Source organism: Sarcophilus harrisii, chromosome 4 (genome assembly GCF_902635505.1).
Source record: "Sarcophilus harrisii chromosome 4, mSarHar1.11, whole genome shotgun sequence".
In the NCBI taxonomy this organism is placed as follows: domain Eukaryota; kingdom Metazoa; phylum Chordata; class Mammalia; order Dasyuromorphia; family Dasyuridae; genus Sarcophilus; species Sarcophilus harrisii.
In genome coordinates this window covers 348,195,949-348,208,789 of record NC_045429.1, presented here as the reverse complement: position 1 = coordinate 348,208,789, position 12,841 = coordinate 348,195,949, and the positions used below count along the sequence as shown (strand labels likewise).

The window sequence follows — 12,841 nt, the reverse complement described above, 5'->3', positions numbered from 1 at the left end:
GAGCCTGGAGGAAAAAGGGGGTGGCAAGAGGATGGGCAGAGTCCTTTGAGGTTTCATGGCACTTAATGATCTGCTCCAGTCTACTAATATCAGATGGCTGGTCACTAAAGACCTCTGGAACTCTTGACATCAGTTCTAAAACCCCAATACATCTTATATTCCCCTAAAAGAATGTAATATCCTTGAGGGCAAGAATTATAGACTTTGGTTTTTGCTTTGTTTTGTGTTTTCTTACATTTTACACATGGTAAGTACTGGATAAATTCCTTACTGAACTGAATACAGAAATAAGAATTATAGAAGCAGAATGAGAGTAGAAGTAATATTCCTGAATGTTTCACTAAGTCGTGAAGAGGGGAAAGGAACTATGTTTTTAAGTGGCTGAGGCCAGATTTGAACTCAGGAAGATGAAACTTCCTCACTTCAGATGAGACTTCCTGGTGCTCTGTACACTATGGTACCATCCTGGACTGGACTTGAATGGTATGAATTTTAACCCAAGCTCTGTCACTCACTCACCTTGTGACCTTAAGTAAGTCCCTCGCTGGATTTCCAGCTTCTTTCTCTATGAATGAATGCTATAAGTTCATGAATATTTGATTCTCTGGTTTCTAGAATTTGAGCTAAAGAGGACTTTGGGGCCACAGATTCCAACCCCTTCATTTTCCAGAAGAAGAAACTAAGGTCAAAGGAATTAAGTAACTTGTTCAAAGTCATATAACCAGTTTATCATGGGACCTTAAATTTAGGGCTAAAAGGGATGATAAGTCATCCTGTCCAACCTCCTCAATGTAAAGAAGGGTAACTATTTCTAACTAGAGTAACAACAATAATATAATCAATAAAACACAAAAACAGAAACAAATAAGCTAAAAAATAAAAATAAAAACCACCCTTAGATACAAACTTGGTAGTGGAAAAGAGATGCTACTCTTCTCTCCATCCCTCCTGTTAATACAACCAAACATAGACTGTTTTTACTATTGATTCCAATCCTGTAGTTCCCCCCGTCCCAATTTATTAATAGAGCAGAAAACTGCCCCAGAAATCTTGGGCTTGAGGTTGTGGGGGATGGAGGAATGTTGTTAAATCATATTCATTCACTTGTGGGTCTTTGATTTCCAGGATGGATTTTCAGCATTTGTGTCAGTTTTCCTTATTCTAAATCACTTATGTTCCATACTAAAGGAAGGGGCTGGAAAGTAGTAAGGGGTTTAGGAAGGAGAACACAAGGGAGAATGGATTCAGGCAACGACATCCCTGAAATGTCACTGTAAATATTGAGAACAGCACTAGTGGAGTACATGGGTCTGCACACATGTCATCACTGTCTGTCTGTCTCTCTCCCTTCAGTATATCAGTACAAGAACCTGATCCACAGGATTACTCACAGCAATCGCAAGGCTACCCTTACTTCAAACTCAGCACATTTATAGGGTTCAGCTCCACAAATTTATGTGAACATAAGACTAAGCAAGCAGTAACAAGGAACATAAATCCATCCAGACAAAACCATTTTGTAGCACTTTCCAAAGCCAAATAAGCAGGATTTTTGTATAACTCAGTATTGGGGATTATTTTTGCCTTATTCTCTCCTATTTACACAAATAACGAAGAGTTGCTGTCCATATAACTTTGATGGAAGAATAAATTATTTTTTGTTTGTGGAACTTGCTGAGGTTCATTAGAAGCCATGGCATATAGGGAAAATTGAGTAGCCTTAGGTATCTTACCTCTGTGCCTGTTGGTGGTTTTATCAAACATCAGCATAGCATCCTCTACCTGAAAAACACAACATAGAACAGGTTCTACTTAGGATCTTTTCAAAAGAATCAAATAGTAATTAAAAACAAAATAAAACAAAAACACCAAGTCTTTCCAGTTTACACTAGGACCCTGACCTCCCTTTAGCAATAAGGGGAGTTTCACATTAACTTTGTGGACCCAACCCAGATCAGCTTGGCTTTGATTTGGTTCCAATGGGCTGGGTTCCCTCTGTTCCCAACCTAACTCTTTATGTGGGTTTTAGAGCCTGTAACGTCAAGGTCATCATTGAAATAATCACCCACCTACACTCTGTAGGGAAACTCTCAGCCAGGTTAAGTGCACAAGGCTGCCAATTTCATCCATATTGTTATCATTGCCATCTCCTTGAGTGAAGGACAAATAGGAGGAAGGAAAAATAGATCCTCAACAACTTGTATGTAGACTGAAACTATTTCATATATATATGATTGGCTTAATCCTATTGATTTTCTAATATGTCAGCTCTCAATTCACTATGGTACAATGAATGTATGTATGCATGCAAGCATATTGTTGTTGCTTGTCCTTCCTTTTCAAAGAAGAGCAAAACATCATAGGGTGTTGCTTTGACTCATGTGTGAATGGGATTTAAGCAAGGCAGAGTTGTACAAAGTTATCAGCTTCACTCTCTCTTCCAGATTCCTCAAAATCCAGTGGCAAGATAAAAATCAAGATAACCTGGCAATGGTCCGGGATGCAAAGGATGACCTTGGTGACTTCAATGCCCAAGTTCTAAGTTCTCCACACTATCTGTTTCAGTCACTTTCGTAGCCATTGGAACAAACTGTTCTCCTCTATTCCACCTACAGAAACCTTCACATGCTTGGGGTACAGGTTTGAGGCTCCTCAGTTACCTCAAACTGGTTTAGCCCATCTGCTAAGATGGTTTATCAGAGTGTGGCTGCTGCACGTTACAGTTTCTTGGAGCCACAGGTGAGAGTTGAGCGACAGGTAGATACCAAAGATGGATAAACAGCCCTGAAAAGGGCTCAGCAAGCCTTCACATCAGTCCTCCTTGAACAATACATACCCACACTCATATGCCCTGATGCTGTAAGTTTGAAGTTTGAGATAAAAGCTTATCTCATCTTGATATGTATTTAGAGCTATTTACATACATATAGACCCTTAAATACATATGCATGTGTGAGTCAGCTTTGGAATTAGGAAGACCAGATACAAATCCCATTGCTGACACATACAGGTTATATGTCTGTGGGCAAATCACTTAATCTCTCATACTCCCTAAAAACTCTTTTAGACAGAGATTCTTAATTTTATACTCTATAAACTATTTTTTCCCTAGATTTTTAAAAAAACTGGCTTCCTATGTATTTTATTTTATGCATTTTAAGATACAATTCTGAAAAAGAATTCACAAGTTTCACTAGGTCACCACAGGGGGTCATGACACACAAAAAGATTAACAATCCTTGCAATAAGAATGTACTGCAGAAGAGTTATTGGTCTGAATTGGTCTAGGGAGTTTTCCTCACTGGAAGTTCTCTGCATGGATTTGGACCATATACACTTATACTGTGTTCCAAAAGTCAATGCAGCTTTAATGTGTTCATTAGACTTGACTGTTCATTAGACTGTAGAGACTATCAAATGAGCATTTTCTTTGGTGATGGGAAAGGGGAAGAAGAGGTTTGGAAAAGCAGTGGGCAGACTATTGAGAGAAGTCTCACATATCCCATCTCTGCCATGGCTACTCTATGATAGAAGGCAAATAAAGTGAGTGGATTTAGGAAAAGTGGCCAAACTGGATTTTAAAATCCAGCCTCTGAATGTATTTTCTAGGGTCTTGACTGGCTTAAAAAATCCTTTTGTGTGTGTCAAGGTCCCCTAGTTGCTAGGTAACCAAGACTACAAACAGGTCTCCCTTTCGGACACCATCCTCCAACTGTTAGTTCCAGGGAAAATGGACATGGCATGGTTGCAATAACAGCCCCTTCTAACACTGCTGTCTGCCTGCTCCCAGAGGCAATTGGCCAACACAACAGTGCCATCTCTGGGTACAAGAACATCCCAGAGATCTAACATTTTTGCCATGGAACTCCCTCACTCTATCCTTCCTTCCCTCTTGGGGATAAGCTAATCCCAGCTGCAGTCTGGCTTTCATAAGGATCTGGATACCTGCTGAGATAATAGATATACACTGCTCTCCCATTTTGTCATGCTCTACTCAATCCTAACTACAGTCAGTTCAACAGTCTACACAGAACAGGGACACTGATGCTTATGGCATCACAGAACAGATTAAGTCCTTAGACAAAGATGGCAAAGGGAGGGTTGATGGGAAGTATCAAGGAGTTACATCTGTCCCACCCTTCTCTCTAGACTATTCAGAAGAACCAAGCCCATGTCTCAAGATCCAAATTCACAGCAATAGGACAACTGAATTTCACTGACTGAAACCAAAAGATGTTCAGGAACCATTGAAAATTGTCTTTTAATCTTTAAAGACTTTTTTGTACCACATAAAATTATCTTTAAAATATAACTTCTGAGACTTACTTTAAGATTACCTTTTAAAATTCTTTTTAAAAAAAGCTTCCTTCTTATGCCACCTAAAAATTGTCTTTTAAACTTACTTTTAAGTGACCTTGATAAAACTACCAAAAATTGCCTTTTCATGTTCACTTTTTAATTAAATCATGATCTTCTTCTACTATCACTTAAAATTGTTTTTTTTTAATAATTCTTTTTTAAAGTGTCCTTTTCACAGCATTTAATTGGTTACTTCTTCCCCTTCTTAAAGTTGGAACATTCTCTCTATGCCCTTTTGATACTCCCCCCACTCTGGTGAATGTGGGGGGCTTAAGGATTTTCTTTCTTTCTTTCCTTTTTCTTTTTCCTTTTTTTTTTTTTTTTTTTAGGGCACTTATTGTCACACAAGAATAGGACTCTTTCCTCTATAGTCCAGTTTGCACAATGGGACTCTCAAAGGCCTGCTGAATAGATAAAGTGCCGAAGCAAAAGAAAAATTCTATTAACACTTTACAAAATAAAACATCTTGGTTAGGGAAGAGAGCAAGAAAATCAATATGGATAAGGCTTGGGTGCTTAGGGAAAAAAAAACTTTTCAGTGATTGCAAAACACTACTTATTAATTCAGCAAAGCCATCAATGCTATGGAAATCTGGCAGAATAGCAACAACTAAATCTAGGAGAATTTGAATATACAAAGGCTGAATAGAGGGAAAAACACAGCCTCCTCAACTAGGCCTGTTTCTCACGGTTCTACGTGAATCAAACAGAAGCAGCTTGTGTGAGGCTCCATCAAGGGAAAATAAGTGAAGGCAGTCTAGGTAACTGGCACCAAAACCCTTCGTGAGCAAACCAATCTCCCCCTCCTTCTTCCCTTTCTTTGAAATAAATGAAACTCAGGTCAGTAAGGTAGATAGATGGTTGCATGTAGTCATGGTCTACAAAATCTGGTCCAAAGCTTGGTCAATGTACATGAGTCACCCAGAAGCTTGGGAGAAGCTATCTGGAAACATGAGGTGATTTTTGCTTTTTTTCATTTTCTTAATATCTTTCACTTTTATATCCCAGTCATTTCTGGATGTACTGCAGTCTTCTCCCACAACATCCCTCCTTGTAACAGAGAAAAACCATTTTGCAAAATTAACCAATATAGCAACTATGTATGAAAGCAGATACACCATTGTGAACCTGCAATTCCCCACTTCTAGACTAAAAGCAGGGAGGCAAATGTCATCAATTGTTCCAAGGCCTGGGCAGATCACAATCCCTGATCAGCTGTGTTTGAATAATCTTTTCATGCACATGAATATAATTATTGTATATAATTTTCTCTAGGTTCTGCTCAGTTCATATGAGTCTTCCCACATTTCTCTGAATCACTCAGTAATTGTTTCTTACAACAAAATTAGTATTCCATTACATTTATATATCAAAATGTACCAGACATTTCTAAGTGGATGGGCACTCACAATTGCATTTTTTGTTTGTTACATTTTCTATGTAAGGGATTTTTATGTCTCCCTTTGATCTTACTGGGATTTAAATGCAATAGTGATATCTCCCTCTAGGATAAAAAAAAAATATATATATAAAAACAGTTTAGTGACTTTTCAAACATAATTCCAAACTTTTTCTGAACATTTGACCCAGTGAATAGATCTACCAACACCAGTGCAAAGAACAGACTTTTCAGGTCTTAGTTGGAAGATATTTCTAAATTCCACAAAGGATGGGGATACTGCTCTCATCCTGAAGATTAGTGATTTACCTAGTGTCCAAAAGTACTCTTACACACCTTGAAGATGAGTTGCTAGGGTGGGGATTTCCCAGGATCCATTAAGAAAAGAAATTATGTGTACTTTGCCAATAGATTTATCCATCAGCATTTTTGCTTTGGAAACTTGATCATTTTTCAGGACTGCTTAGGAGAACTACTTTTTATTAAAAAAACAAACAAACTTTTATTGAACATAATTACAGGCTAATACAATGAGTCCTAAGATAATAGGTTCATCAACAAAGATTCAAAAGAGATCCTGGAGGTCATCACACCTAAAAGGAAATAGAGGGTAACTAAATTACCTAGAGTGACATGATGGACAAACAGCCAAGGTAGAATTCGAACTGGTCTTCATAACTCCAAGTCTATCACTCTATTGCCCACCTTTTTCTCATGAGCTGAAATCAACATTTGAAGAAACTTCTTGGATTCCTCTATCCTTAAACAAGATCTTTCTAGACTCATTCTTCTACAATTTGCAAGGCTCAGGTTAAGATGAAGCATTCTGTAACTTATCATTCTATATACTATAAAGGATTCTAGTATGAGTTTCAATGGGAAAGTGTAACTGTGTTCAGTTTTTTTCTCCAGGGTTGAAGAATAAGAAGAAAAATGAATAAATGTCAGCCTGGAACTGATTCTGATTCTTTCTTATTTGATATAGCTATATCCATATCCATATCTACCTTTTTCTCTTTTTCCCCTTCCCTCCCCCTTTCCCTCCTTACTTCCCTCCTGCCTTCCCCTTTTCCTCTCCTCCTCTCTGTAACATCACACATTACATGTAGCCTAGTCAGTAGATTGACTATTCTTGGTCCCCTTCCCTCTGGTGGTAGTTCCTACTTCTTTGGAGAATGATTCTTTTAATCTATTTAAAGAGGTGGCTTCCTAATTCCAATGGATTTGTGATGGAAAGTGACATCTACATCCAGAGAGAGAACTATGGTAACTGAATGTGGATCAAAGCATAGCATTTTTACCTTTTGTTGTTGGTTTGTTTGCTTGTTTTTTTCCCCCTCTCATATTTTTTTCCCTTTTGATCTTATTTTTCTTGCACAGCATGACAAATATGTAAATATGTGAGGAAAAATTTCACATATTTAACCTATATCAGATTTCTTGCTGTTTTAAGAAGGGGGAAGCGAGAGAGAAAAATTTGGAACACAAGGTTTTGCAAAGGTGAGTGTTGAAAACTGTCTTTGAATGTATTTGGAAAAATAAAATACTATTTTAAAAAAAAAGAGCTTTTCTTTGTTGCCTCAATACTCAGTACAGTGCAGGGCTCATCATAAGCATTTAATAATAATGAAGGTAATAGCAATAGCAACTAACACTTCTATAGTGTTTACTATGTATGTGCCAGGTACTGTGCTAAGCACTTTACAATGATAATTTCATTGGATCCTCAAAACAGCTCTAAGAGAAAGGTAATTAATCAGTGCTTGGTGACCTGATCTGATTTGATTTTCCACTTTGGGGTCCTGAGAAGCTACTGTAACAAAGTACATAACAGAGGAGGAAAAAAAAAAGGATGGGGGCATTTCTCAGTTGAACATCAATTACTTATAATATTCCAGGCACTATCTTACATGCTGGGGAGATGAAGACAAAAATGTTCCCTATAGAGGGCACATGTACAGAAGAAAAAATGCAAAAACATTTTAAAAAGGAACAGATAAAAATAACAAGAATAAGGAAAGGCTTCCTATAGGAGGGGCACCTGCACTGTATTTTTTAAAAAGCAAGGAGACCTATGAGGAAGAAATGAGTAAAGAGTACATTTTAGAGAAAGGAGCATCTGCCTCAATTTTTCATTGAAGACTAAGATTTACTTCCTTACTTTCCAGAAAAAAAAGAATCCTAATTGGATCAGTGATAATATAAACATATGGGTGAAAATAAAATTCTAATTAATGATAAGAACTGTTAGCACTGAACAGAAGTTAAATCTCAGACCAATAGAAATTTGTGACATGGATTAATACTCTCATTAATGGCACTAAACCCAACAACGAGCAGTTTTTCAAATGTTGATGGGATCATAGGATCTTTGATTTGGAAGGGACCTTGGAAAGCTATCTAGTCTAATGCCTTTATGGAAGGAAAATGGCACCTGAAAGTGATTTGCCCAGGATTTCATAGCCAGTATGTGGTAGTAAGGATTCAAACCTAGTCTTCTGACTTTAGATCTTGGGCTTCTTCCACCCTCCCAAAGGTCCAGTTGAACAAAGATTGTCTATTCTTCAGGAGATTTAAATTAGCCAGACTTCACTTGAGATGATGGCAGAAGTCCAAAAGTAGTGATGATAAATACTGGAGTCTAGACTTTAGTTTGCACTGGCCACATTCTAACTGAAATTTTAGAACTGAAAAAGCAGGATGGGTCATATGGATAATTCAGAATTTCTGGGAGCCAAGTACTTGGCCATTGAGTATGAATTAACAGATGCTTGTTGAATTAGGAGTGCCCCAAGTGGCCAACTTCAGACCATCACTCCTGCCAATATCTTGTCCATGGATCCTCTGTTTACACCATCAGGGAATGGAGGCAAGATGTAATCAGGGTATGTCGGGGAAATCAGCTTTGGTATAAACTGTTAGAGGCAAAATAATTGCCAGGAAGATAGTGATAGAGATTAAAGAGAGAGAGAGAGAGAGAGAGAGAGAGAGAGAGAGAGAGAGAGAGAAAGAAAGAGAAGGGGTACAGGGGGCAGATCATCTCTAATAGTACATTGGCTTCCTCTAACATTACTCCCCAACATACATAAATAAAATTGATTATAGCCTGTTCCTGGCACAGGATTTATTCTTCTGATTTCCGAAAAATCATCTGTTTTGCTTAGTACATACTTGTTGTGTGCACAAAGTAGGAAATGACACTTCAATTAACTTTTTTGGTCAAATACAAATTAATGATATGAGTAGACCCATCTTTTTAAGGTTCCCTAAAACATGCTCTTCCCTGCCCCCAGAGGCTCAAAGTGTGTTATTTTAGTTAATGCCTGAGAACCCCAAACAATTGTCCCACAGTGTACAAGGCCTCCACAGACAGAGCTAATTAATCCCAACAAATTAGGGAGCACTGGAGAACAACAGACTGGGAATTCCTACAATCACTTGGCTGTGACTGAGGAACAGGTGACCTAGCCATTACTCCGGGGTATTCTTCCTATGGCAAGGGCTTATTTTTGGAAATAGGCAGGTGCACAGCTTCCAACTTCCTCCATCACCAGCCCTCCAAAGACAAAATCAGCCCTCCAATCAAACCTTGTGTAATGGGTTTCAGTTTATTTAGCAAACCTTTTCAGAATGTATTTTGGCTTATGCCAAAGGAAGGGATGCTATCTCTTTAATCAGTTCTTGAAAGGGGGAAAACGTTAGAGTGGGGAGGAAATGAGCTGGAGAGGGTGTGGGCTTTAATCATCATGAGAAGATGATGATGATGATGATGATAACATCTGAAATTTATATAGCACTTACTAGGTGCCAGAAGCTGTGCTAAGTATCTTACTAATGTTATCTTATTTGATCTTCTCAACAATCCCAGGAGATAGATGCTATTACTGTCCCCATTTTACAGATGAGAAAACTGAGACAAATTGAGTTTAAGTGTCTTGCCCAGGGTTAGAGAGCGAGTAAGTATTTGAGATTGAATTTGAAGTCAGATTTTCTTAACTCCAAGGCTAGAGATCTACTATAATATCCAGCCATCTCTAAGAAACCTCTTCATTCTAACCCTCCCTGATTTTTCAAGCCTCACTTTCCCTCCCTTACATTAACCAGTGGTGTTCTACACTGCACTTGGCCTTTGCGTCTTTTGTCTCATCATCCTATTGCTTCTTAACTCTCTTCAAACTTCAGCCCTGGATTATTCCCACCATCTGCCTACCCTTCTGCTCAAGTACTGCCAAAGGAAGTCATACAATCTTGTTAACTAGTTCACTACAAACTTATTTTAGCTGTTATTCAATCCACTGACCCTAACTGCTATATGGCAGTGCTTTTTAACTCTTTTCTGATTAATCCTTTATCATTTCTTCCACAGGGATGTCCTTTCTCTGCTCAAGCCAATTACACTGTCATATCTTATTTCTTTTCAGAAAAGCACCTGAGGACATACAGTCCTCCATATGTGTTATCTCCCCCATAAGAACGTAAGCTCCCTGAGTTCAGGTCCTATTTTTGCACATGTATTGGTATCCCCAGTTTTTGGCATAAAGTAAGTAATTAATAAATACTTTTTTCTTATCCATTCATCCAGCCATTACTGAAAAAGAAGATGAGGCTATCTGTTATGAGTTTCTTCTCTTCCCTAATTCCACACTTCAGGTAGAGACACTAAGGGCTAGAGAGATAAAAACACCTTTCCAACGTCACAGAGGTAGATAGAAGCAAATCTAGAACCAGAATCCAGGGGTCCAGAATGCCAGCCCAATGCTTTGCTTACCAGTTGACCTTGCGAACACTACAAGTGTGTATTACCCATTATAACATAAATAAGTGTTTGAATCCTGAAGCTGATGTCTCCTCATAGTTTTGAGGAAGTTTTAAGTGATAATATTTAAGTATCTACTACCTAGTAAACTGTAGTATTTATTCCAAAGGTGATAATATCCTTTTCTCCTTCAATCCATTGTTCTTTCTTCCAACGATCCTAGATGCTGAACTAACTGCACACAGAAACCTATGCACCTACATCATAACCACAAGCCCGATCCCACTTCCTCTGGTGGTACAAGCCAGCCGCTAAGGGACAAAGGGAACAGACATAATGGAGCCACTGTGCCCCTGAAGAGACGCAGGAATCACACACAACCTGAACCAAAAAGCATACTAATTGAGAACAGGAATAGTTCCTGTACAGGCTATGCATTTGTTTGGACTTGCATGTGCATGCACAGTGATCTCAGAGATGTGTCCATAAAGGCAGAAGAAAGGAAGCAAAGGTAGAGGAAGGTTTGGCAGGACAAAAATGTGTCTGAAAATGAAGAGGTGGGAGAGAGGAAAAGATTTTGCTCTGTGGTTTTGAGCTAGAACCCAGAGAGGTGCAAAGATGAAAGGGAAGAGGAGAAAGGAAAAGAAGGAGGAGAAGGAGGAGGAGGAGGAGGAAGAAGAGGAAGAGGAGGAGGAAGAAAAGGAGGAAGAGGAGGAAGAGGAAGAGGAGGAGGAGGAGGAGGAGGAGGAGGAAGAGGAGGAAGAGTGCAGGAACAAGCTTGGCATTAGCTGCTTGAGGAGAAGCAGTTGGTTTCTGCAGGCATGACAGCTGTCATGCAGAAGTGGCATCTGGTCTAACGGGCCTCTTGTTCAAAGCTCCTTCAAGTGGCTGCTGCTATGTTTTGGAAATCTATGGCTCCATTTACAGCATAGTTGCATGAGTGTGTGCGCGTGTGTGTTTGTGAGTATGAGCATAAGCAAGTATCTGGGTGAAGAGGTGGGAGAGTGAGCAGACAAGAGATCCAGATGCCTTATGCTCACTTTTTTCCCATTTCCCTGTTTGTCCCCATATTGGGCTTTCGCCTACCGTGAAAAAATCCTCAACCCTGCTAGCTCTGGAGGAGAGAGTCAAATCATTAGCGTAGCGCTGATGCACTGTAACACTCGCTTGCATTCCTATTAAACAAATACTAAACTGCTAATTGCCAAAATATATCTCCACGACTTTGACCAAATGCGGGGGGTGGGAGGGGTTTGGGGGAAAAGGGTTTATAATTACTGAGTGTGAAAAAGCATAGTCTGTAAATAACCACCTCATCTGTCCTAATATGTGCTGATCTTGATGGGCGTGAAATAAACATCAGGACCAAATGGAAAAATCATCCTCATCTCCTGTGGCCAATGCAATCTTGGATGGTGATAAGCGTAGCTACAGTCCTTGGCTCAGGGAGGGAGTTCAATGGGACTGGGAATTCTTGATCTGAATGCTAACTCCGATGCCCTGATACAATGATGGAGCAGCTTGTTTTTCCTTTCCCTGCCTTGGCTTTCTCATCTAAAAAATGGGAGGCATTGCACTGCAGGGAGATGACCTCCACAAAACAAGGCATCCCCTTGATGCTGGTCCTGGGAAGGTCTTGGGGATCAGTGCTTTCTTCTTTCCTGTGGGAAGGAGCAAATAGAGCAGATTCTTTCCCAAAGCCCTAGATACCCAGACTCACCTAATTAGGGACCCAGAAGGAATCTCTCTGAGTCTGATCCCTCATCTGACAGAGGTTGCTGAGGTCCAGGGAGAGGAAGTGATTTATTCAAAATCACATGGCTAGAGTGTCAGAACCAGACAGAACCAAACTCTCCTGAGTCCTAAAGGAGCATTCTTTCCACTTGTGACACAAAGCTACTTCTTCACACCCCACTGTTCCTGGGGGCAGCACATTTATTTCCCCTATGCCTTGTCACCCGGCAGACAAGGCAAATAAGGTGGGAAGCTGAGATTCTCTAAGTTCCAACCACTAAAGGTGGAAAAGAATTCCTGTTTAAATAAGAGAATCCCTGGGTTGAAATGAGACCTTGTGAGGTCACACAAACACCACTCTTGCAAATATCATCAAATTCACATTATTAATAATAACAATTCATATCAATATAATAATAGGTTGTATTCTAATCCAAATATATCCACTGTAAAGAGAAGATAGAGCTTCAGAGATGATGTCTTCAGAGGTGATTTGTCCAGTCACACTTTAATAAATAGTAGAGAATAAAACCAGGTGGTATAACTCTGTCACTATCCCACTCCCATTCTTAAGTCTGGGTACTCCTTTTCCC

At 39.3% G+C, this 12,841-nt stretch overlaps 1 protein-coding gene across 10 annotated transcripts in view; it reads right to left on the bottom strand.

The window, feature by feature from the left end:
* Positions 1-12,841, bottom strand: part of MSI2 (musashi RNA binding protein 2) — a 521,162-nt gene that overhangs the window by 196,676 nt on the left and 311,645 nt on the right. For all 10 annotated transcript variants that reach the window (XM_031966452.1, XM_031966449.1, XM_031966447.1 and 7 more), the window contains exon 7: positions 1,734-1,782. In XM_031966452.1, coding sequence (XP_031822312.1) covers positions 1,734-1,782 — 49 coding nt within the window. The remainder of the gene's footprint in view (positions 1-1,733; positions 1,783-12,841) is intronic.